At 37.9% G+C, this 27,864-nt stretch overlaps 1 protein-coding gene across 2 annotated transcripts in view; it reads left to right on the forward strand.

Moving 5' to 3' along the window:
• The window catches only part of ADCY3 (adenylate cyclase 3), an 83,367-nt gene that overhangs the window by 9,417 nt on the left and 46,086 nt on the right, over positions 1 to 27,864 (forward strand). For both annotated transcript variants that reach the window (XM_034421272.3, XM_034421273.3), the window contains exon 4: positions 20,477 to 20,626. In XM_034421272.3, the coding sequence (XP_034277163.1) occupies positions 20,477 to 20,626 (150 nt within the window). The remainder of the gene's footprint in view (positions 1 to 20,476; positions 20,627 to 27,864) is intronic.

Here is a 27,864-nt window from a genome sequence, read left to right on the forward strand (position 1 = left end):
CAACCTTACTCCTATGTGCTCCTCTAAGACCCCAAGCAATTTGGCATGGCCAGGTCTTCAGATATTTTCAGAAACCCTGGAGAGTAGGAGCCCATTTCATTTCTGGGGGGAAAATGTTTCAAAACATGGGGGGAGGAGGGAATGGCAGAAAAGCGCTCTTACTGGGCCCCACCAGTTAAAATTCTTTAACTGATAGGATCTGCAAAATACCCTCTCTGCCTATCCGGGTAAGATGGGCCGATGGAATGGGTTAAAATGGTGCCACAGATTAAAAGTGGCAAATTTAAAAGACCTGTGATTTTGTCTAAAATTCATTCCAGGTCACGACATGTGATTCATCCTTGCTGAACATTCAAATATAATGGTAAAACTTCTAGATGTCGTCATTCCAGCGGTGAAATGCACTTACCTTCGCTACCGGTTTGGGAATTTGAGCGCGCGCGCCTCTTCTGCACACACACAGAGCCTTCTGCACATGCGCAGAGGGTCAAAAACAGGATGTAATGATGTCCTGGAGGAGACATCAGCGCCACCAGCGTTACTGGTTCGTGCGAGCCAGATAGATCCTGTCGGATTTCACCGCTGCATCATTCCTATGTGTGGGACAATAGTTGACATTTTAAGAATCTCCCCTTTACCCCAGTTAGGTTGTTCATAACAGTTGTAGATATTAACACTAGAGATATGCATATGTCACCAGCCAAGTATAGTATGCTTATCAATTGCTATTTCTGGACTCATGGAGCTTTGTACAGCTGGCGCACATGCCAGTTTCCCCTCTTTAGAGCTCACACCTCTATGTATTTGCACATACAGGATTTTTGTAAAGCCTGCATTTTGCAACTGTACAGCAGATGGGAAATCATGGCCTCAGATGGGAAATCATGGTCAGTTGAATTTCATTAACTTGAAGGCAAGCAGGTGGTCAGATGAAAAATGACTACTTATTGCTTGTCATGCATCTGAGTTCTGCATTATATCTTTTCTGTAATAGTTTAAAAATGACAATCTAGCATCTCAGAAATGATAATACTTCAAAATCAATATATACATATCAGGGTGTTGTGGCCCGCCAGCGGCCTGCACGGATCATGGCTGATCCCGACGACAAGTAGGCTGGTGTGGTGTCGGGCCAGCAGCCTGCGTAGCCAGTGCTCGCGTCGGACAGCGAGTACGCTGAGGAGGATGTGGTGCCAGAGGCAGAGACTCAGCCAGGGCCTTCAGAACCTCCAGAGGCTCCTTCCAGTGGAGAGAGCGAAGTGGAGGAGCCTCTCCTCAATGCTCGAGCACACAGGGCTGCCAAAAGGCAGGAGTGGCTACTCAGGAGGAGGAGGAGGTATCCTCGAGAGTAAGGCTTGAGGATAATTGGCCACTCCCTTAGCCTATTTAAGTCACACGCCATTAGTAAGTTTCTTGCTAGAAACAACTTGTAATTATCATCAGAGCATTTTTGGAAAAGTCTTATCTTGCTTTCTGGGCTGGTTGCCAACCTTTGCCGGACTTTGGTTTATTCTTGCTACTTAATAGATTTGATAAGGACCGTTGGTGTGTGTCAATATCCTCGGGAATCCGGAGCTGGGATGGGTTCTACTTACCTTTACTACCGGTTCGCAACGGGGCCGCGCGCTTCTGTGCATGTGCAGAAACTTCCTGATGACGTCGGGGTCGGTGGACAGGTTTTACTACCGGTTCTATAGAACTTGTCTGAATTGGGGGCAACCCACCACTGATACATATAAATTTCAACCTGTGAAATGTCCTTCTGTTTTCTTTAAAGTATTTTTTTTTTTACACTTGACAGATTATCTTTGGGTTTATGTATTTTTGTCTGAGACAATTCACAAAAGGTAACATAATTCACTTGTAAAAAGGCTGACATATCCTTTAGAGCGATGGCGGTACACTTTGCTCTTTTTAAACAAATAAACTGAGATGCTACCCAAATTTTACATCATGAAAAAAACTAAAATCTGCAACCTACATCAAGAAGAAACTAAACCTTGCATGCTACCTCTGTTGTGTTGCAGTACAATAAATAGTTGTAGAGTTGCAGTGACAGCAGGGATTAGTTTGGCTAAGTTCCCAGAGAGCAGGGGTAGGCAGAAGCATCTTTGCCATTGACTGAACAGCTCTGCTCCAGTTACCAGAGGCAGCACATGTAGAAAGACTGAGAGAAAAAAAGGAAGGTTTCTAAGAAGGCAGGAGGCAGAGAATGGTAGAAAAATGGGAGATTGTAAGCAGGAAAAGTCCCAAAGAAAGCTAGAAACAAACTCACAGAGCACAAGTAGGGAAAATGGGAAATGTGTCAGAAGAAATCCATGTCAGAAGAAATGGAAACTTAAACTCATGCCTCTAGTTAAGGGACAGGCAGATTTAGGATTTTTATCAGAACCCGAAAGTTTCTGATACAATTGTGGGTAGGTTGCTTGGCCATAAACTAAAATGAAAATATTTGGGGTGAGAGCAAAATGGAGCATGGTCACCAATTGCATCTATGTATCGTTCATATATATGAATTGTCCATTAAATTATTTGTTTCCTGAATTCTCCTGAATCGGACAAATTCTAATATAATTTGGCCAGAGGAACCAATAAATATTTCTGTTTTTTAGATGAGAAAAGCTTAGTCTGGTAGGTGACTTACCACAAATCCAACTAGAAAGGAGTTTTGCATTTTCTTTTTCTTTTTTCTTTCTGCTGTTGATTACTCATCAAAGGTTAATGAAGATTTACTGAAAACCATCAGAGATCTATCAATAGAGACAAATCTACCATTTCCATATTCCTGGTTAATTTTGCTGATTGTTTTGTTCCTGCCAATAAAGAGACAAGCTACTGATCTCCCCCACCCCCATCATTTGGCTTTTTAATGTATTAAATTCACTAATTTAATAATTCTTGGCAACATAATGGTTAGTGCCTATAACTTAGAGTTTCCTTTTTTGATGCTGTGTTGGCAGCCATACTCTGTAGACTTTATATTAGAAATACTAAGAAAAGGTGATTCAACTCTAACTAGTTAAATAACCAATTGTTGGAAGAAATATCCATCTGGTTCAGTGGTGGGTTTCACTTACCTTTGCTACCGGTTTGCTCGCTCGCACGCTTCTGCGCATGCACAGAGTGTATTTGATGATGTCCAGGTGGGTGGGTGGCTGAACCGATAGCAACCCACCACTGATCTGGTTCAGTTTCAAGCTGGGAGAAAGACACTGGAAACATGGAGGCTGATTGGAAAGATGGTTTAATGATGAACAGAACCACCAAGCACGTGTGATTCTAGGTAGCTGACCACATGGAGTTGAGAGTGAGGGGTTTTTATACCTTCCCTTGGTATAAAACTTGAGCTTCCTATTCCTATGCAAGAACATGTATTCTATTGGCTGTTGTAGGGGTCATAGCTGGCTCTGTAGGTTGTTTCAGCTCCCAGGTTTGGTTGAAGTTTGGCTGATGCAATGAAGGGGCTTGTTGGGCAATTCGGATTGTGGCTGAGGGCTAATCCTACCTTGTTCAGACCTTGCTGCAGGGAATTTGCTTATGAATAGAGCTAGCTATTTCTTTATCTCCTAAGTGCTGACATCTACTGAGGGCTATTAAGAAAGTTGGGGGTTGCTTTCCAAGAGCATGTTTCTCCATTTCTCATCCAGGGAAATATAATATTCTGCCTTTTTAATATTTTTCAAAATATTTTGTTCTTTTAGGAGATGGGTGGGTGCTAACTTTCTACCCAACTTCCCTCAATAGAAGAAATGAGAGATTGTGTGTCTGTGTGTATAACTTAGTTTAAAACTTGAAAATAATTTATAATTTATAAAACAACAAAAACAAGCAATGAAATAATGAATGGGAGAAAACCTTTGGGAACAAATAGCAGTGCTAAAATATTAAAAATTCAATAGCCAAATGGAACTAAAAGCATTTAAAACACAATTAAAATTAATCAAAGAAGTGGATAAAAGCAATGCTGCCATAAATAAAGCTCTCTCCCATACTTCTATCAGCATCTGTTAACAGTGAGATCACCAGATAAATCAGATCTTCAGCAGATTCATGCATGTGGAACAGCGGTGGGTTGTTCCCACTTCGGTCCGGTTCTATAGAACCGGTAGTAAAACCTGTGGGAAGCTCCGCCCACCCGCCACTACGTCATCATGGGTGATCTGCACATGTGCAGAAGCACAAGCGTGAGCGAAGTGAGCGTGCACGCGTGCTCCCGCTGCGAACCGGTAGTAAAGGAAGTGGAAACCACCCCTGATGTGGAAGCAAGTCCTTTATACCAGGGGTCTCCAACCTTGGCAACTTTAAGCCTGGAGGACTTCAACTCCCAGAATTCCCCAGCCAGCAAAGCTGGGAGTTGAAGTCCTCCAAGCTTAAAGTTGCCGAGATTGGAGACTCCTGCTTTATAGGTAAGGTCTAGTATCCTGAACTGTCTCTGGAAACAAACCAGTAGCTGCCAGTGCATTTAATAACAAGACCCGTGCAATATTGTTAGCAAAACACACAGTAGAAGAATTTTTGTGCTGTGCCGTTTCTAAGTAGTGTATGAGACCAGCTTCCTGCAATCAGAACTGGTGAAACATGCATTCTGTTGAAATTACAAGTGTTTAGGTTTAATGGCAAAAAAGTGGGGAGTTGTCTCTGTTATTAGTCAAAATGAGAAGCTGCTATGACTGATTTTGGGAGTCATGAAAGAGTAGAAAATCGTTACTTCATAATATGTTATAGTTGTTATAGTGCTTCTATGTGGGGAAGGCACTTATTAAATTTTCTACAGCACAAGTTCAAATAATTTCCCCAGACTTAAGTACAATTCACTTTGTTGCTGGCTGAGGGACAATTACTCTACTGGTTGTAAGCTGATTTATGACCATAATAAAGATTTGATTTGATCTGATTTGATTTGAGCACCACTGCGTCAATAGGCAAAATGCCTTAGTCCAGTCTTGGGACTAAAGAGATTTTGTAGTGAAAGAAATAATAGAAATCAGGGTTTCATTTTATGAATGGTAGCAGGAAAAAACAATGTGTTTTAAGGAAGGAGGGTGTTGATGATTGGAGGATTAAAACTAAGATATGTACAGAGTTGTCTCAGGATATATTAATGAACTGTATGAGATGCCATGGTTTGGGCTGAAATTAAAGACAGGAATTTATGCTTATCTGGAGGTCCTTATTTTTCATCATCTTGTATAAATTTGTCACTGCCTTCTACTTTAGGATTAATCTTCTTACTTATTTCTCCAGCACACTATCCATTCTATCTTTTGTTGAACTCATGAAAATGAAATGATATATAATCATCACTTTTTTTACCATCAGTTGTCAATTTGCTAAGCGTGTTGTTTGTTTGTCTCATTTTCCAATTTTATTTTGCAAAAAATAATTTTCATGCTTTCTTTTAAATCTTCTTTACTGTTATTAAGTCCTGTCACCTGCATATCTCAAAATGGTTGTGATTTGATTTCCAGTTTTGATTTCTGCTGTTTTCCAATCTTGTGTAACAAAAATAGAATACTAGTAAATATTTATTTACTAGAGAAGCATTGAAGTCACTTATTGGATTTATTTCTGAGTAATATGAAGAGTATACTCTGCCTTTAATCTTGGAAAATAAATATAAATCCATATTTCAAGGTAGATTACAGAGAATTGGAATAAAAAAGCTAAAAGAATACAAGAACATACATTTTAATAGCAACCAAACAAAAAGAGTCATTACCCCTGCCCCTTCTCTTTGATGTACAGTATCTCAGCTTGTGTTAGCCAAAGAATATTCTTAAAGACTAATTTGTGACCTCACATGGCAGATGTTTCTCTAATATTGGTGGATGTTATTATTGGCTATGATTTTAAGTGATATATGAATGTGTATAAGATACATGTTTATACAGTGGCTAGATTTATTTAGGTTGTGTAATTAGATTATATAAAAATGAAGCTTTTATACATTTACATTAACTAACAAGTGAGAGTTTACAACTGAAGCAAAGAGGCACTCCACTCCCAATTTGAAATGCCTCTGGGTGACCCAGCTCTTACAGTGACTGTCTTGCAAGCTGCTTTTTGGTTTTCTCTGTGTTGATCATTTTGATGGTACAGGAAGTACCTAGCCAGGAAAACCTTGGCAACGCAGCATGCCCCAGATGGAAAAAGAGGAACATAATGTTCAGAAATAAACATTGTTTGCTGAACCACTTTATTATTATTATAATTGTTATACAAACCTTTGGAAAGTTCCCTCTAGGGAGGTAATATTAATAGCCTGGGTGTATAAGCAAAGATGGCAGTTGAGGAGTGAGCAAAAGAGACAACGATAGGATCTGGACAGTCTGTTTGATTCCCTTATCCCAAAGTTAATTATACTGCTTCCTCCTTCCATTCTTCTCCCCAGATTAGCTGCAAGCTACAGATGTTCTAAGGATTGGAAACCTGTATATTCCACAATACAGTGACTAAAGCAACGTGCTCCTCCCAAAGCTGAGGAAGTGATACTCAGTGTAGTATGATGCCTGCACACCTGGCATCCTTCATGAAACATCACAATAAAAACTCTTAACGGCTATTTGCATAATGATTTCATGAGGTCACTCATATCACCAACATTCTGGATTAATGATTTTTAGCCATTAAACACATGTCATTGATGAAGAGCACATAGTTATGTTCATCAGGAGAAAACTGTGCTGATCCCTGTTGTAAGGTATACTTAATAAGCTGTGGAAAACCTCAGCCTTGTATTTATTTACTCAGTCAGCACATACTACTTTAAGGTCTATAAGCTCTGTACTAAGGAAAACTAGAGCTGTAATTCTCTGAGAGGCAGAGAGGGATCTCCGTTAAAGGTCTTTCACTCTGTTCTGTAGGATAGCTGTGAGATTTAATATACCCTGCAATCACTGAACAAATAGGACAAGGGCAGGACAAGAAGCAATGGGTGGAAACTAATCAAGGAGAGAAGCAACCTAGAACTAAGGAGAAATTTCCTGACAGTGAGAGCAATCAACCAATGGAACAGCTTGCCTTCAGAAGCTGTTGTGGGTGCTCCATCACTGGAGGTTTTCAAAAAGGGACTGGACAACCATTTGTCTGAAATAGTATAGGGTTTCCTGCCTGAGCAGGGGGTTGGACTAGAAGACCTCCAAGGTCCCTTCCAACTCTGTTATTCTATTCTATTCTATTCTATTCTATTCTATTCTATTCTATTCTATTCTATTCTATTCTATTCTATTCTATTCCTAGTTTTAAACCACACTGAATGTCAGGTTTCCAAGTAACACCCCAAGAAAGTAAGACTCTGAGGCAGGCATTTCCTCAAAGTTCCATTTTATTAGAGATGTCTCCAAAGATCCAAAGGAAAAGATGGCCTCCAGGGCTGGCACTGAAACTGTTTCAGGTAGCTCATTAATGATAAACAGTTAATTCGGGCCTAAATCACATTGTTTTCCCAGAAAAACTTTCATTGCTATGTAGCTTAACATTCTGCCACTTTTGCTTCTTAGATTTTATAACCTTTTGGATGAGGAGCTTCCTTGCCTGTTCAGTCCAACGTTATTCAGAGGAATTTATGTCTCTACAGATAGTCCTTGATTTACAACAGTTCATTTAATGGTGGTTCAAAGTTACAATGGCACTGAAAAAAGTGAGGTATGACTGTTTTTCACCCCTACGATCATTGCAGCATCCCCATGGTCACATGATCAAAATTCAGATGCTTGGCAACTGATTCATATTTATGACGGTTGCAGTGTTCTGACCGGGGTTATATGATCACCTTTGGTGACCGTCTGATGTGCATAGTTAAATGGGGAAGCCAGATTCACTTAACAGCCGTGTTACTAATTTAACAACTGCAGTCATTCACTTAACAATTGTGGCAAGAAAGGTCATAAAATGGGGCAAAACTCACTTAACAAATGTCTCACTTAATAACAGAAATTTTAGGGCTCAATTGTGGTCATAAGTGAAAGACTACCTGTATTACTATTTATGTTACATGAATGTTATAATGTTTGGGATTATCAGCTGTGCTGGTCTTTCTTTCCCTTTGTGTTGCTTCTCTGCTGTTGAGGTTTGTTTGTTTTCAGACACTTTGTCTCCCTGACCTCTTTAAAGCTAATTGCTTGTGTTTAACACAGGCAACTGAAGCCCTGAACTGTCTCCGCAGGGAACTATATACCTCCTGAGTCAAAAGGATGCACAATAATAACATGCAAAGCCAGTGGATGATTTTAGGACTGATGTGCTTCAAATCTTCCATAGGAACAAGACCTTTTGATTTCATCACATGTCATGTGGTTCTGACAGGTATTTATTTGAGAGAAAGAGAGGAGCTGGTGTTTGGGAGCTGATGTTTTCACAGTCTTTCCAAATCACAGTGGAGTTCACTGCAGGCATCTTAATGTTGTTATTTTCATGCTATATTTGCATATATGCCTTACAGAGTGTAAACTAATTTTGCAGCTTTGGGTTGCAGCATGAAGAGTTTCTATCTGGGATTCTAGATACTTATGCCCTGCTCCCAGGATACTTCATTCCATTCAGTTTCCTTGTTCTCACATACACAGATGTTCACGATTGTTGTGCACACATACACAGATGTTCAGCATGTTGTGCAGGGGTGGGTTCTAAAATTTTTATTACCGGTTCTGTGAGCGTGGCTTATTTTGTGGGTGTGGCTTGGTGTGTGTGTGTGTGTGTGTGGGGTAATGTGACGGGCGTGGCCAACCTTTTTTTTTTTTACTTTTAAAAGCATTTTTTGTACAACCTTAAGAGGTTGCAGAAAAAAATGCTTTTAGAAGCCTCTGACGATCCCAGCTGAGCCACGCAATCATCAGAGGCTTTTCTTTTTTTTACTCTTAAAAGCATTTTTTCGGCCGAAGAGGTTGTAGAAAAAAATGCTTTTAAAAGTAAAAAAAACAAAACAAAAACAGCCTCTGATGAGGTGGGCGGGGTAAGCAAGCGGTGACCGGGCTGGGAACCGGTTTGGGGGCGTGGCCAGCCAATGTTATTACCGGTTCTCCAAACTACTACAAATTTTCACTACCGGTTCTTGTGAACCGGTGAAAACTGGGAGCAACCCACCATTGATATTCTGTCCACTCAACGTCAATCTGTTTAGAGGTTTCCTTGTTATTGTTTTTTAATATTATTTCAGCAATCTTAGGGATATCCTCTTGTAACTGGATAGTACTATTTGGATTACATAAAGCTGGCCCTGCCAAGAATATGTTGGTTATTTTTATGTAGTACATTTACCACATTGGATTGAAAGCTCTCTAATACCGGTAGCAGAAAAAAAAGAATTGGAAATGAAGATCCCATCCTTCCCCATTCTATATCTCCCCCATATACATGGAGATATATTAGTTTGAAAAGTGACAAGTCCTTGAGTAAAGATTGGGATGTCACTTTCTATGATCCTAGTCAATTCAGTATTGGGTTGTTGAAAGTTAATGCAGCAAAGTGATTATGGTGGAATAATTAACTTTTCGAGCAGGCGGTACCATTATGTGACTTTTGCATAGATCTCCTGTAATTGTGCTGTCCCACTCAAGTACACGCACACATCACGGGTGTAAGGAATCTTTATTAAGGCTTCCGAGCCTGAATTGTATTCCCCAGCAATTCCCTGTGCTTGCACCAGCTCAATCCCAATGAGTTCCACAGGCTGCTCAAATGAAGCCAACGCAAGTCCTCAAGGCAAGGCAACTTCCCAAGGCAAAGGCAAGTTTCAAGACAAAGGCAAATCCACAGGCAAATGCAAGGCAAGGCAAGGCAAGGCAAAGGCAACAGTTGAAGAGACACAATCCAAAGTTCAAGGCAAGAACACACCGCAAGGAAATGAACACGTTCCCAGCATTGCCTCCATCTGCTGTGCTAAATAGCCAGTTTCTGGTGCAGCCCATCAAGAAAGATGAGGCTTTCTCTTGTGAATAATCTGGCTGACCTTCTCTGCTCCTGCCTTTTCTCTGCCCTATGTGTTCTTGGATCAGGTGCAGAAGGCAGTTTCTCTTCCTCATCACTGACTGGTTGCAGCTGCATGCTTTCCTCACCTGAAGCCTCAGGGCTGTCCTGCTGCAGCTGTGCTTCATATTATTTAGCTGTGCTAAATAATTGGTCAGCCTTTCTTCTCAGAATATAGTAGAACATGCCAGTTTATTCCATACGGCTTGTCCCCAGATTAATGTGCTGAACTAAGGTGGTTTGAATTCAGGTCTCACTTGACCAAAATGCTCTCTGTATGCCCAACCTGTTTTTCTGGTTATTGCAGTGAGGATGAAGGGAGACTTTAGTGGGTGCTATTTTTGTTCCTAAAAGGAAGATAAAACGTAAATGAAAAATAAATAAAAACATACATACATACACATGTAGTACCAGGGGTGAAATGTTCGGACCGTATCACCTGATCCGGTAGCGATGGAGCCGGGAGCAAAAATCCCTGCCCAGGCCCAGCTGAGCCATGCGATCATCAGGGTTTTTTTTTTTTTAATTTTTAAAAGCATTTTTTCTACAACCTCTTTGGCCAAAAAAATACTTTTAAAAATAAAAATAAAAGTCTCTGATGATTGCGTGGCTCATCTGGGATCCTCAGAGGCTTTTAAAAGCATTTTTTGTACAACCACTTTGGCCGAAGAGGTTGTAGGAAAAATGCTTTTAAACACCTCTGAGGATCCCAGTTGAGTTGCCTGATCGGCCACGCCCACAGAACCGGTAGTAACAAATTTTAGATTTCACCACTGTGTAGTACTCTGATTTACATTGTATAGATTTATTTTTCAAAAAATGGATGTTGTGTTCATTAAGGCAATCTCTTTTTAATTTTACTTTTATCTTTTTTTTTTTTAGAAGTTGGTAGTTAATGCCCTTGGCTCTTTCTGGTTCCCATCTCAAGGTCATTCAGAGATGTAACTGCCTTGAAAATGGTCCATATTGAACTGTACAGCACAGTCAGTCATCAGGAGTTGAGCAGAAGAAATGTTTTATGATATTTTGTATGATAATTTTTATTTTATAAAATGCTTTATAAAGTTTGCTGATTTTTAATTCCACAGGAGTTATGGATCCGGATATTGGACACATTCTGTAAGTTAGCCCATTTGAAGTACCTTGGTTCAAAAAGTGTTGCCCTACGATGAACTGTTTCACCCAGTTAAAGGTTATAGACATGTGAGTTTTAGTAGTATATAGAAGACAGATTCCTGCTTGAAACCCTAAAGGGTTATCTCTGTAGTTAATACTTGACTGGATTGATAGCAGTATGGCAACTTCCTGTTTTTCTAATCTATCTCTCAGGATTGCTGGAAAATTAATACATGGGTAGGGTAAAGAACTGTGTATGCTGCATTAGTTCCATGAGGATATAAATAATAAATATAGTTGGAAGGAAACTTTGAATGTAATCTAGTTTGATTGCTTGCTTGAGTATAAACTTCCCTGATAGAGGCCTGTCAGAGCTTTACTTGAAAGCCTTCAATGAAGGACTACCTATCATCTGTGAAAGCAGTCCACTCCTTCAGTAACAGCAACTACAGATAGTCCTCGACTTATGACCACAATTGAGTCAAAAATTTTATGTTGCTTAAGTGAGAAATATGTTAAGTGAGTTTTGCCCCATATTACAACTTTTCTTGCCACATTTGTTAAGTGAATCATTGCAGTTGTTAAATTAGTAACACGGTTGTTAAGTGCGTCTGGTTTCCCCATTGACTTTGCTTGTCAGAAGGTTGCAAAAGGTGTTCACACAACCCTGAGACACTGCAACCATCATAAATGTGAGTCAGTTGTTAAGCATCCGAATGTAAATCATGTGACCATGGGAACACTGCAATGGTTATAAGTGTGAAAAATGGTCATAGGTCATTTTTTCCCCGTGCCGTTGTAACTTCGAACAGTCACTAAGTGAACTGTTGTAAGTCGAGGAGTGCCTGTATTGCTTTGCAGCTGAATAGATAAAGGTTCATCGACTAATTTCTGCAGGTCAAACATTTCAAGGGATCTTTGTCAACTTTATTTTTCTTATTATCCATTAGGTAGGCTAGGAAATAAGATAACAAGAAGTGATGAAATTTTCAGCTGGACTCAGTAGTGGGTTCCACTTACCTTCACTACTGGTTCGGAACCGGGAGTGCACATGTGCACGTGCTTGCTTTGCTCATGCATGGTGCTTCTACACATGCGCAGAACTTTCTGCACATGCGCAGAGTGTCCATGATGACATCTGGGCAGGTGGGTGGGTGGAGCCTCCCGCCACCGCCACTACTGGTTCGCCTGAACCAGGGCGAACCGATAGAAACCCACCACTGCCTGGACCAGTGGTGGGTTGCCCCCCGGTTCGGACTGGTTCGCAAGAACCGGTAGTAAAACCAGTGGGAGGCTCTGCTCACTGCCCTGGATGTCATCATCGGCGATCTGCACACGTGCAGAAGCTTCTGCGCATGCACAGAAGCGTGCGCACGAGCGAATTGAGCACGCTTGCACGATCCCATTGCGAACCGGTAGTAAAGGTAAGTAGAACCCACCCCTGGTCTGGACTGCATATCCATAGCAAGAAAAATGTGTATGATGCTAGGAAAAAAAGCATAATAGCTGATTTTTTTCCTCATTTGAAACATATTATTTCCATTTTGGGTGTATGTATGTATATATATCACATAAATACACATACATATGCACAGATTTATGATAATAATTAAGAATGTCTAGAGAGAGATGAATTACAGGTTTGTTGTTTGGTCTACGTTATGATATAATGACTAGGCTTTAAAATTTATCTTGAAGCCAGCACATTTTCAGTGCTTCAGAACATAGGTGGTTGTCATGACAACTCCACAGTGTTAAAAATGGCAAGTCAATGGTGAAGATGCATGAGAATTATTGGTGTTGAAGGTGGGGGTGGGAGATGGAGTGGGTATCCCTCAGATTATTCTTAGAAATGTTTTTTTCAGAGGCACTTGAATGAGAGAGTCATCTTATTTTAAAATAAATCCCAGTCTTTTAGCCTAGGAATTCTGAAATATCGTTTGATGGATTTTATCCTTCTGTTTTCCAAAGGTGTCAGGCAGAATTTCACCACATGGATATTTTTAATGTTTTAATTTGTAGAATTTTGAGCAATTATTAACCATTGGTTCAATAATCCTCAATGCTGGGCTGAGAAATCATTTGGTGACAGAGGCCACACTTACATTTAAGGATTTATGCAGGGCCGGATTTAGATGAAAAGAGGCCCTAGGCTATTCCACTTATGAGGCCCTTTCACCAGTGGTGGGATTCAATTTTTTTAACAACAGGTTCTGTGGGCGTGGCTTAGTTGGAGGTGTGGCTTGGCAATCGTGACTGGGTGGGCGTGGCTAGCTGGTCACATGACTGTGTAGGCGTGGGTAGCTCATCATGTGACCGGGTGGGTGTGGCTATGTGCATAGGGACTACTCAGAGGGCTGAAAAAAGTCATTTCTGACTGGGCCTCGCACTTTTGACCGGTCCTCACACTTATGACCATCCTCACATTCATGCCCGTGCAGCTTTCTTAACAACCATGTCACTCATTTCACAACTGCTTCTCTTCACCATGGTGACAAGATAGGGCAAAAACGTAAAATGTGAGGACAGTCGTAAGTTCGAGGACTGGTCAAAAGTGCGAGGACCAGTCAAAAATAACTTTTTTAGCCCTCTGAGTAGTCCATATGCACAAAAGGACTACCCAGAGGGCTGAAAAAAGTGATTTCTGACAGGTCCTCGCACTTTTGACTGGTCTTCGCACTTATGACTGGTCATCATTTATGCCCATTGTAGCATTCTTAACAACCATGTCACTCATTTCACAACTGCTTCTCTTCACCATGGTGACAAGATAGGGCAAAAACGTAAAATGTGAGGACAGTTGTAAGTTCGAGGACTGGTCAAAAGTGCGAGGACCAGTCAGAAATAACTTTTTCAGCCCTCTGAGTAGTCCATATGCATAAAAGGATACAGCAATAGAGAGGGATGAAGGAAGGGAAGGGAAATTAGAGTAGGAGTGAGGGTAAGAGAGGGAGGAAGAGAGGAGGAGAAGGAGAAAGGAAGAGGAAGTAGGGAGGAGAAGAAGAGGGGGAGGAAGAGAAAGTAAGAAGGAAAGAAAAAAGAGAGGTGGTAGGTTTGAGGAGAAAGATTGCTGTACAATAAAAAAGATGAAAGGGAAGAAAGCCAACCCCAAACAAATATAAAGATATTAAGATAAAGAATGAATTGTTAAACTTTAAAGAATAAAAGAGAACAAATATGAATAAATAACAATAATTAGAAACACACATACAAACATACAATGTATTTTCTTTGAACAGAATATTTGGCCGGTTCACAAATGTAAACAGTGTTTAGTCATTTCAATTAAATTTACAATTTCTATATTTCCTTTTTGCCATATTTATTCCTCATCTATTTTTGTAAAAAACCAATATTACCCTTCATCCTCATCTCTAATCTTAATCAAATTCAATTTTTCCCTTCTATTCTATATTATACCCCTTCCCATTGTCATCTATTTTTATATCCATCCTCACATTGGTTAATTATGTAATATTAGTTGTTTAATATATTCAACATATTTAAACATAGTTGTTTAATATATTCAACATTTTAATATAAATCAATTAGTTATATAACTACCTTTTTTGTATATTAATCAATATGAACATGAATATTCCAATTATTTCCATGCAATCCAATTTCTTACAAATCAATTAATTATATTTACCAATAATAATAAACCAAATAATTTCCCCCATATATTCCTCCAAACCACAACTTAACCATTTCTGCTTTCAACACAATATACAATTAATAGTATCTCAATTATTACAATTCCCTAGTTAAATAGAGCTTTTTTTCTTTTGTGTTTTAAAATCCTGAACTCTCCTCTTTTTCCCTAAATTTCCCATTGTTTGCACGTACCTTTTTTGGTGAGGAAAAAGAAAAGAATTCTGCCTGCCTAATTTTCCAACCTTACAGCAAAGCAGTTTCAGTTTCGTTTCTTTGCAAGGAAGCAGAAGAGCCCTGAGCAAAGGAGACAAATCAGCTGAGAGCCGGGAGGCCAATTAGCCTATGCTGAAGCTCCCTGGGCCAATAAAATTACAAAAAAAAAACACTGAACCCTTTGTTAAATTGCTGGCTCCCCCGCCCCCCCCACCCCCAGAATCCCACCACTGTGTAGGCCCCTCTTGATCTTGAGGCCCTAGGCTGAAGCCTAGTTAGCCTATAGGAAAATCCAGCCCTGGATTTATGGTCCCATCCATCTTGTGACCCTATTACATATTTGGATGAAGCTGCACTTTGGGTAGTTTTAGATTTTTTTGATTTTTAATAATGATATATTTATATAGGAGGTTACATTTTCATGTTTCTGACATAGAATGGTAGGAGATTCCTGTTGGTTTTCATCTGTTAAAGTCAGTTTAGTTTTTGAGGTCCTAAGGTTGTGATCCCAGCATTGTAAAATGAACAGATTAAATTCGTTTGAAATGGCTCTGCGTTTCGCAGTATACATATGTTGAGAAAGCTTTTTTCTTGCCAGCATCACTGAAGAATTCTGAACTGTAGTCCTCACATATTTCGCTAGATATTGTGCCTGCTCTTGTTTGATCATGAATGTTTAGTTTTGTATTCTACTCTAGGAGTCTTCTCTTGTCTGGAAAATAGGGCTATATATACCTACAAAAGGAGAACACAGATTTAGCCAATTGACACAACTTCTCCAGGAAAAATGAAGTGAACCATTGCAAATTTTATTTTTATATATAAATATATATAAATTTAAAAATTGGAGTGGTTCACTCCATTTTTCCTGGAGAAGTTGTGTCAATTGGCTAAATCTGTATCCTCCTTTTGTAGGTATATATAGCCCTATTTTACACACACACGTGTGTGTATATATGTATGTATGTATGTATGTATGTAAAAAAATAGAGCAAGTAGGGATATTTGTGTGTCTTAATAGAATATTTGCTAACCATACAAAAATGGCTGATGTAATTTTAAGACATGCAAATATTGGTAGCTCTAGCTATCTACAGGAAAATAATCTTTGGCATTCACTAGCCAAATGGGGAGGGAAAAGTGAATTGTTTGGAACAGCAGTCCAAAATCACCATCCCTTGCAGGCCAATCTTCATCCTACATGTTACATATCACTGTGAGGTAAGCCTGCGTTATGATGTAAAAACTTTAGAAAAGAAAACAAAAAAAATTTCAACTACAATGGGCAGATGAGAGGTTTACAATTAATATTGAGGAAATATTCTCATTGACCAAGATCCTACCGGTAGGCAGATATTTCCTAAATGTTTGCACCATACTTCCAAAACTTATAATTCCAAAACTTATAATTTCTTATAAATTAAAAAAAAAGAGTGAATAAACATGAGCAATTACAGGACCATTAGCCTAATAGATATTGTGGCTAAAGTACATTATCTGCCAGGTTCCATTTGAGTAGAATCAAAAACTGGGTTGATGAAAGGTGTATTTTTGCAGAAGAACAAGCAGGCTTTAGACAGAATTGATCCATTATTGACAGTCACTTTGTCTTGAACCATCTACCTACAAAATATGTCAGTAAGAGGAAACAACTGTTTGCTGCCTTTATAGGTCTTGGTGCAGCATTTGACACAGTAAACAGAAAAACATTATGGAGGAAATCGATTGCACTTAAAATGGAACCCAGACTGTCTAGCAACCCAGACTATTGAACATGGTTTGCTCTCTTCTATTTGGTGAGGAAAAGAAGTGGGATGTAAATGGAATAAATTGTAATATCTTTAGATGTGATCAGCTTCCAAAAGGTCATGAATGGGGCCAGAGGTTAACAGCTCTTATCTGATAGTTTGTACCCAACATGTTTTGTTTAGAGCTTCTTTATATGGAGGTTCTACTCAGATGATATTGCCAGCAATAAAACTTCCATTTATTCATTTGCCAATTCTCCTTTTAAAACTATCTCGACACTGTCTCATATGCAAAACCGCATCAGCTGGGATGATGTTAATGAATAGAATAGTTCTATTCTATAGCTCATTCTAGAATAGTTAAGGGGAAAATGAGCTGATTCTGGATTTGATAAATGTGTTGGCTGAGCTGCAATCCAACACACCAAAAAGGCATCAATTGTGGAAGGAGACTAGGAATAATTTCATTACCAATTGAAGCAAAACAGGATAGTTGGAACATTCGGAAGTACACTGGTCCATTTAAGACTGTATATGTAAATAAAAGGCTTAAAAACAGGCAACTTTCGGCAGCAGTCATCCAAGCCACACATGGTTTGGTTCTGGATTTAAGATAGGAATCTGTTTGCTCTGTGTGTGTAAAAAGTTGCTCTCCCCAGACATCTTCTTGCCCCTTGATATTCAAATATCTAGAGAGATGACAGTGCTTTTTTCTTTTCCAAAACACATTAATGAAGACCTAAGAGCAATGGCATCTGAAATGTTGCTGATGAGATATCTGGGTGCTAGTTTTTTTCTTGTCTTACTGTTTTCTGTTTTACCCAATTTACCCAACTACAGAGTGTCATTTATACCGATAATTTTTATTGAAGGTTTAACTTTAAACCAGAGATGTACTGTACTACCAAAATCCTAGGGATTTTTTTAGCTCTTAGCTGTAGTCCTTAGTCGTTTATGCCTTAGCTATATAGTCTACAAACAACTCCAGATATTGTTACCGAATTATAACTTTGGAACAGAAGTATGTATTCATTACATGACTGGATAATAAGCATTTTAATTGTATTTAATTTTAATTATATACAAAATACATTAAATCAGAGTTTGTGTTGAGGTAGCTTTACCCTTGACTTTTTGAACTGTGATTTTCAGTATTTTAAGGGCAGAAAAATTGCCAAAAAAAAAAAGTTAGAGATCCAGAATTCCAAGTATTCATTGCCATTTCCTGATTTCTCTGTTCACTTTTATTCAATGAAAGGATTATTGCTGGTAGAGGAACTGTTGCTAATGGGACATAGAATTATAAAGTTGGAAGGTGTCAGTAAGGCCATTGAATTTTATCTCTTGTTGTGTGCAGGAATCTAAATTATTTGTTGGTTTTGCTGCATCTTGGGTAGAAGGCTTTCTTAGCCTCTGCTTGTACAGGACACCTGTTTTTAGTTCAACTGCTCTTACTACTAGGACTTTGTTTCTAACATTCAGTCTAACAATGCCTTCCTGTAACTGAGATCTATTATTTGATATTCTGCACTCTGGAACAGTAGAAAACAATTCCTAATGTAGGATTCTGTAGGACAATTATTTTCAATTATTTGTAGAATGCTGTGAAGAGCATTTCTTTCATTTTTCTTTAAAACTAAACATACCTATTACCTCTAACCTCTCTTCTCAGGGCGTAGATTCTATTTCCCCAATCATCTTTGTTGTCTTTCTGTGAATTTGTTCCAGTTTCTCTTTAAGTGCGATGCCCAGAACGGAACACGATACTTGAACTGAGATCTTACTAAAGCAGAATAAAAATGATTTATGATATTAGCTGATTAGTAATGTGCGTTGGAATTGTCCCTAGTAAGTAACAAGTGTAAATGTTGTCCTAAAAGTTTGGCAACCGCTCTGCCCTCTTCAGAAACTGGTTTTTTTAAAAAAACATACAATCACAGAGTTAAGGGGCCATTTAGAGCATTAGCTCAAATATGTTGCAGATTCAGGAATTCAAATTAAAGCATCCCTGATAGATGACTGTCCACATATTTACATATGTGGGAAAAATATTCATTTAGTTCACATGAAATGCAGACCTAATTTTAGAATGTAGCATTTTGACATTCTGGGATTCAATTGATATATATAATACTTCACACACATCTTTCACATAAAATCTATAATAATTTATATAACTGAGAAAACATAGGGGCTGCTGCTATTGATTTCCCTCCAAATAAAGGAACCAAATATCATTTTATACTTTCCTATCCGGGGAATTGTGCATTTTTTATTTCTTCCTTTTTATTGTTCGTTCATTGCTTTAACTCCTTAATTGTTGATTTTAAGAAAACTGTTGTAATGGTGAGCAGCTGACCCTTTAAATCAAAGCCAATCTGATGTGCCCAGAAGGAGTCACCTCACCCTTTTGGTCCAATAAAGGAAAATAAGAGGGTTCTGTCAGATTTCGAACGGGAAGGGTTTTAAAATTTAAACATTTCTTCAGGGCTCCTGAATTGAAAAAGATGGTGAAACAAACTCAGTGGCAGCTTGTTGATTTCATGACTGGCACTAACACACACACACACACACACACACACACACACACACACACACACACACACACACACACACACACACTTGAAAGGGCTGTAAAGCACTGTGAAGCGATATATAAGTCTAAGTGCTATTGCTATTGTTATGAGAGGGATCTAGGTGCCCTGGTGGACCACATTTAAATATGATTTAATAGTGTACGGCAGCTGCCAAAAAAGCCAACACAATCCTAGACTGCATCAACAGATGGATAGTATCAAGACCATAGGAAGTGGTAAAATAGTGGTATTCACTTACCTTCGCTACCGGTTTGCAAATGTGAGCATGCACACATCACCTCTGCACATGCACAGAGCCTTCTGTGTATGCACAGAGTGTCCATGATGACATCCGGGCGGGTGGGTGGAGCCTCCCGCTGCCACCCCTACCGGTTCACCCGAACTGGGTAGAACTGGTAGAATCCCACCACTGAAGTGGTAGTATTGTTTATACCACACTGGTAAGGCCATATTTAGAATACTTAATCCACTTTACTGGATGGAAGGTCTGGACATTAATTGGTGGTAGAGATTGTATTTTGTAGGGAAAATATCCTAAGTCTAGTATGATATAGAGAAGTTAGATGGGGAGATATTTTAGTGAAAAGAACCTTTTTCAGAGGTGAGAAAGAGATGAGCATTCTGTTTGCTCTTGTGAGAAGAACTGAATCTGATTTATTCAGGCTAAAACAATTTTATAAACTAACGCCATGCTTTTTTAAAATTCAGTTTAATTATTTCCAATCCTGAATGTGAGTTGAAATCCTTCTGTTCATAATGTGTTTTCGGTCTATGTAGTCCACAATCTGAAGCCCTTCAGGCTTTTTGAACAATAAGGGCCAGACTTATTGAAGTTGTGACACTTACACTGGTTGAATATTATGGGAGTTGTAGTCTAAAGCATGCTAAGATTGCTTTCACTGCAATATGGTAATAAGGGATGCTACAATCAATAGCAGTCTCTCATATGGATAAGAAAGGGGGCTCAATTGCCTCATCTTCCATACCTCAATATTTTGGAGAAGGAATGGGCAATATATAAAACTCCAGTGTATTTCAGTATGGCTAATTTAGAGGATTAATGGGAGTTGCCATTCATTAGAGTTTGGAAGGCCATCTATAACCTACTCCACTTCTAGAAAAAAAACACAATACTTCTCTTGTGATGACTGATAACTGTAATTTATCTCTTTTTCATTCAAGATCTTATCCAATGTTGCCATCTATCTGTGCACCATCTGTGTGGGCATCATGTCTTACTACATGGCAGACCGCAAGCACCGCAAAGCCTTCCTAGAAGCTCGGCAATCCCTGGAGGTCAAGCTCAACCTTGAGGAACAAAGTCTGCAGCAGGTAAGAATCAAAGAGTTCCATCTGCAGCTTCTATTTTGTTTCTGGTTCATATCCACATGGGCAATTCAAAACTTGAGTTTAATATCTAAGAAAATCCATTTTCTTAGTTTTTTATTTCTAGATTTGTATGTAGGTACATATGAATGTGCACGGCAGAACTATTTTTGCATCAAATTTACTGGGCCCATCTCTGAGAAAGTTACTGGTCCAATTCTAGCTTACTTGTGAGAGCCATGTTAGTTTCTATTGCCTCTTTCCTGGAGTTTAGAACTTCTCATTTAAGCTTGCATCTCATTGGGAGGATTCTTCCTTGTTTATACTATTATAGATTAGCTGTTTTCAGTGAAATCAAGAAAGAGGCTATGGTGACAGTGCTGTTCCCATAGCAACCCATTTCTCTGTATCTGCTACCAAAGAATAACCCTCTCCAGGCCCTCAGTAAAAATGCACTTAATAATCAAGTTATTTTCATTCGGAGTAATTCCCAAAACAAAATTAGAATATGCTTTTGAAACAGAAACTTCATGAAGATGGCTAACTGGATAAAATAAATCCTCAGTTTGACAAAATATTCCTTCTCCATAAAGCTCGTCTTCTCTTGTGAGCCTGTGCTAAGCTAGACTCCAGTTGTGGGCTCACCATTGAATTATGTAGAATAGATAGGATGAGCTGAACCCAACAACCCCTCTCAGAGGAAGGTCAGATTTAGGTTGAAGGTTTCTAATGTAGCTGGAAGACAAGCCATGTAGAGCTATAAAAATTAAAACTTATATTTTGAATTGTGTTGAAAAAATCTATTGATAACCAGTGTAGTACTCATAATATGGATGGAATCCTGTTAAAGAAGCCCTTATCAATCAGTAAGTGAACTGATATATTTTGGGCCAACAATAGTTTCCAAATAATTATTCAAAAGGCAGCTCCAAGTTATATAAAAAACTGAGTTATATCTTGGCTGTTCTCAGCATTTTCAACTCATCAGTAATCTGGCTAGTTAAGAAATACAGGAGATGTAATTACAGGTCTGATAGGCTTCATCTTTAAACTCAATAAATTGGTACCTAGAGAGCTAAAATAAAGACATACCAAGATCTTTCTTTCTGATATAGTCTGAATAATTCATGTTTGAATTTTCTGCAGTTTAAAACTAGAGAAATAATTCATTCATAGCTCAAAAAGTGGGTTTTGAACCTCTGATTATAATTAAAAGTATTTTTTTGACATGAATATATTTGATTTTCAGAAAAACAAATGTGTGTAGAGTTAAACTTTTGTATATCAGCCATTTCCCTGTACATGCATACACATAAACTGTTTCAACTCCTACCCTCAACACGATGCTATAGAGCACTGCACACCAGAATAACTAGACATAAGAACAGTTTTTTCCCGAATGCCATCACTCTGCTAAACAAATAATTCCCTCAACACTGTCAAACTAGTTACTAAGTCTGCATTACTATTAATCTTCTCATCGTTCCTATTACCCATTTCCTCCCACTTATGACTGTATGACTGTAACCTTGTTGCTGTTATCCTTAAGATTTATATTGACTGTTTCCCTATGATTATCATTAAGTGTTGTACCTTATGATTCTTAATGAATATATCTTTTCTTTTATGTACATCGAGAGCGTATGCACTAAGACAAATTCCTTGTGTGTCCAATCACACTTGGCCAATAAAGAATTCTTTCTTTCTTTCTTTCTTTCTTTCTTTCTTTCTTTCTTTCTTTCTTTCTTTCTTTCTTTCTTTCTTTCTTTCTTTCTTTCTTTCTTTTTCTTTCTTTCTATCTATCTATCTATCTATCTATCTATCTATCTATCTATCTATCTATCTGCACACATACACAGGGAGAGAGAAGGGGAGGGAGGGAGGGAGAGAAAGTTAATCTCACACAGAATATTGGAGACAGGAGAGAAAAATTATTTAAAATTGTACATGTGAGGCATATAAAATCCCTTGTACTGCATTAATGTTGGCAACAACATTTTTCCTGTGATTATGAGAAATAATGATAAAATTTAGGGTGGGTGAGATCTGAAAGCGGAAAGCTCTTTTGCAAAAGAGGTCAGTAAGTCTTTTGTTGGTCTGGTGTAAACACACAACAGAATTATGTCCTAAAACCTAATGCAATATATTGAACCACATTAAAAAATATTGCAAAGTGATGCCAGTTTGAAATGTTACTTCCCAACATACAGCATAATAGTTTTTTATAGACATGACAGATGATAGGCTTGTGTTGCCTCCAATGCAACAAAACAAAACAAAACCCTACAAGATACCTTTATCAATTTGTGTTAGGTCTACAGTACAGGGACAAAATTAGTCTTCCACTTCTGTTTTTCTACTAAAGCCTTCCATCCTTTTTCTTCTCCCCTCTCCCTTTTATTGTAAAATTATAAATCTGGATATATTATTTATTATTTCAATGCAGATTATAATGCAGCGATGTTTATATAATATGATTTAAAAATTAACATTCTATTATTTAAATAGCGCAAAGTATTAAACTAAAAAAAGATAAAAGTAAAAGTTCTGTCAGTAATAATTGCCAGGATGTCAATGTTACAAGGATATATAAAATATATATTGAATATAAAATAAAAAAAACCACTGCATTTCACATTAAAGTATTAATTTTATGATAATAGTTTCAATGTTGAACTTAATATTTAAATAATTGTATTGTTACTTATATGTGTAGGCGTGTATGTATGTTGATAAAAAGAAATAAAAGCTAGATGAAACAAATTTAATAAAAGTTAAAATACTAAAAAACAGGGTAAAACAGAAAAAGAGAATTTTAAAAAATTATTGATTTCTGGCTTTCCTTGTTCTTTATACATTTGTTAATTTGCAATATTTGTAAGCATTCAGGCTCTCTTAAAAGCCAGACTATAAGTTGTTATTACATTTATCATATTTCTTGACATATTGTATGCAAGGGAAGCAATACAATAATTAAGCAATAAATGCTTAAATTTATTTAAACTTCCATTGTGTAGATATACTGTTAATTTTCCCATTGCACACATTCTTCAGGTTTAAGTTAACCAACTGGATAATTTTCAGGACTGTATTTTTCTGTTGGAATGGATGTCCAGGAGGGAGGACCAAGAGATAGTGAAATTTAGATAGTTTGGGAAAAAGAGGGTCAAGATAGCTCATTCATAGAAATTCTTGGAGTATATTTTTAACAATGAAAGCTTAGTTTTCAAAGAGTTCTCTCTATAGGTGAGAAACAATAAAGGAAACTGCTTAAAAATATCTCTGTAAGTCTTCCATGGTTTTTGGAGCCTGACAGTTTTTCTTCCAGTGTTGAGCAAAATTTATCCTTGGTATGTTAAACACAGATCTCGTTAAATTATGGTATTTCTTGTTATTTTTTTCTGAGACTATACCTAATAGGATACAGTTGTGGTTTCATTTCAAATTTACATTCCAAAATTTTCTACGTTATACTATGCAGATATTTTCAATACTTTTGAGGTCTTTTATAAGTCTTTTATATGTTTTCTTCTGATTTTGCCTAAGTGTTTTGGGGATAAAGAGCAGTTCAATGAGTATGAGTATGATTTTTCAGCAAGAGAGCAGTAATGGGGGAAATGTTTAAACTTCTGTCTCCTGTGTTGAAATCCTGATCAGTATTGGGGAATGGGGACTATAATTGTGTTTTGTGTTTCGTATTCAAGGATGCTGTTAACTAAGATCTAGTTTCACTTCAGAGGTAAAATAGGACTTATTCCAAACGCCTAAAGATCAAGACACATTCTAGTCCACCCTTAGCAGATGGAGAAGGGATTATATAAAATAAGTAGATATGTCTCAGTTTGGTTTCAAAATGCAACATTTTTAGTGCATAATATTTTGGCTGGAGGCTTGTAAACAGCTATATGCAAGCACGTTGCTGGATGAGGAGAATACATACTGAAAGATTCAACACAACATTTTCATTTCAAACTGCAAGCAGTTTAACATATATGCTTTACTTGATAGAGCTGATAGAGATTACGAGAAAAGAAGACTATTAGAAGAGCTTCCTTCCATCTTCTTTTAATAAAATAAAATGTCTCTGTTTTCCTTCCATCCCACAGTTTCAATCAGATCTGTCCACTTCTTGTAATTGAACCTTGATGTAAGATGGAGTCACTATGGCAACCCATTTCCAAGACAGCAAAAGGCAAATATTTCCAGACTAGTCAAACTGTTGGTATCAGAAAAAATACAGAGAGCAACAAGGAAAGGTTTCTTTATTGCCCAGGCATAAAGATGAGTTTTCTGTATACAATAAACTGATCCTATCTCTCCTGAGTTTTCACTGAAGATTATAAAAGCTTATTCTAAGATAGAATGGGTCTTATTCTAAGATAGGCAAGCAAAGAGAATAAAGGCAAGAATAGTTTGATTAGACCAGTTGATTTGGTTGTTCAGACTATATAATGTATAGCGGGGACTTTTCTGAGATTCAGTTTGCCAATCTTGACTTCTGTCAGATTGCTGCATTCTGGCTTCCCTTCCTCTCTCTGTTTTCATGGCGACATAAGAGTTGCAATAGTCATTTAGGCCACTGAATCCAATCTATTTTTCCAGCTGGTATTCAGGTAAAAGTATCCTCAATAGAGGAATTCTAGCCTTTGCTGAACTCCTCCAATGAAAGGGAGCCCATCACTCCTGATAATTCAAAATACTTTTTTAAAAGAAATGTTTTGTTTTGTTCAGTAATCAGGTTGTATGTACAATAGTTTTGCTGATACCGTGTCCACAAATTTGCTTTATTCTTTCTTCGTCATTCTGCTTCTCTATATACTTCCTATATGTATTCTTTTAATTTTTTTTTCATTTTTCTTCCCTGGAGAACCTCCCCCTGACATTTTACTCCCTCCCTTCAACGCTCATAAAGTAGTCCTTGATTTACAAATACAATTGAGATGGGAATCTTGGTTGTTGAGCGAAATGGCCATTAAGCAAGATGCAACATGATTGTTTGCTCAGTACTGCAATACCTGCACTCTTTGTGGCAGTCATTAAGCAATTTCCCAAATTGTTAAGCAGACCGTGGAGCTGAAATCCTTCCAGCAGCCATCTCTTTTGGTTTTAAATGTTTCTGCAGCCCACCAAAGATTGTCAGATTCCCTCATGCATTGAGGGAAATCTTTGTGAAGCTATCACAATCACAATATTCAGGATTTTAACTCCATTTCTGCATCCTACTAAAGGATTTCCCCTTCCCTCCAAGCACATGAAGATTTCAGCTCTGTTCCTGCAGACCAAAGGATTTCAGTTCTTCTGTCTTTCCTCTGCTTGCAACCTTTCCTTGCCAGCTTCCCAGCTGACTTTCTGGGGAAGCTGGCAGAGAAGATGGCAAATGATGATCACATGATTGCAGGTCACTTGGTAATTGGTCATAAATGCAAGCTGGTTGCCAAGCCCCCTAAATGCGGTCACACGACTTCAGGGGAGGGATGGTGTGTTATTTTATGACAGAGTCAGCAATGCTTTGTGGGCCATAAAACACCCTTTCCAAGGCTGTCATAACTTTGAATGGTCATTAAATGAGGGGTAGTCAGTTAAGGACTATTTGTACATATTTGTACTGGGTTGGACTGGTTTGTTTTTCCTAGTTATCAGGGTGGGGTTTTTTGGTACTGCAGGAAAATGAATTCTCAGTTCTAAAATAAAGTTTCTGAGCATTGTGAAGCTTTTCTTTTCTCCATCATTGGTACTGCTTTTTCTCTATAACTCTCAGCAACTCTCATATTTCATTATCTCTTAGAAAAACGTATACAACCCAGTGGATCCAAAATAATTTCTGTCCACATTGTTGCGGCTGATACTGACTTAAGAGCACCCTTACTTTATGTCATTTATTATCCTTAGCTATAGAAGAAATCTTTTGCTAGAGTTTAGTGCCAAGAGCTGGCTACAGTTCAGAACAAACATCCATACTTGATCATCATTGACCAGTCACTTTTTAAATTAGGTAGCATTAATTACATTTTCGGCTGCACTAACAGTCCTTTAGAAGTGCATGTTTGTTCCTGGAACTGCAGATTTAGTGTCTGAGTGCACATTTAATTTTAAGCAATTGATGGTAGCATCAGAGAACAGATCTATAATTTTTTGTAGCTTCACTAACCTGAATAAAAAGACAGAATAGACAGAAATCCAGAAAGAAGGCTTATAAAAAGTCAACAGGATAAAAGCTGTTATGGCAGTTTAAGCTGTTTTACTTTGGGTAGAAGACATAAGAAATAAAGTTACAGTAGTGCCAAAAGTTTAATTGATATCATTTGGTCACTGATTGCATTGTAGCCAAGTTGTGTTCTTGCTAACTATAAAAACAGTTCTGTTTCTTCTTTGTTTTTCATTTCCTGAGTAATAAACAGTGTGATCTTCTGATTGAAAGTGTCTGATCCCATCACAATTTGTTGATGCCTAAGATGCCACTTTGTAGTTGTCTCATTTCATCTTTCATTGTATTGATCTTTCTTATGTTTTCATGGTTTCTACATTTCATGTTCCAAGTCTATCTTTGCAGTTTCAGATTTTCTTTTCCTGTATGGCAACATCAGATTAAATTCAATTTGAAATCAACAGAATGTGCAAGCAGGATTTGTGGCTTGTGATTGGAGACTGGAATGTCAAAGGTGGAAACAGTATAGAGGAAAATATGGTTGGATTGTACGGCTTAGGAAATTGAAGCAGGAGTCCAACTTAACAATTTCTGCTACTCCAATAAACCCTTCATAGCTAAATGTGTCTTCAAATAATTAAACCAACACCACTATACAAATCAAATTGACTACACTATTGCTAAAAAGAGGTGGAGGAGCTCAATTATAGCATCAAAAACATGGTTAGGTAACTGACTATGGAACATGTGCAAGTTCCAAGCTAAGTTAAAGAAGAAGACAACTAATCAATTTCAGTAATATGATCTTGACCATATATACACATCATTTTCACGGAAAATTGCTTTGAAGTCCTGAACCTCATTGATAGACAAACAGAGCAATTATAGAATTAACTTAAATAATCTGTTAAGGAGGAATGTGAAAAAAGATTGCCAAAAATGAAGAAAGAGTAGAAGGCAAATTATATGTCAGAGCAGACCATAGAAATTGCCAAGAAGAGAAGACAATCCAAAACCAAGAAAGACAAAAATTTCAAAAAGGAACTTAACACAGAGGTTTAGAAAGCTGTTAGAAGAGACAAGTATCACAGCAATATCT

This window comes from Pantherophis guttatus, chromosome 1 (assembly GCF_059756535.1).
Source record: "Pantherophis guttatus breed Tessera chromosome 1, ASM5975653v1, whole genome shotgun sequence".
NCBI lineage: Eukaryota > Metazoa > Chordata > Lepidosauria > Squamata > Colubridae > Pantherophis > Pantherophis guttatus.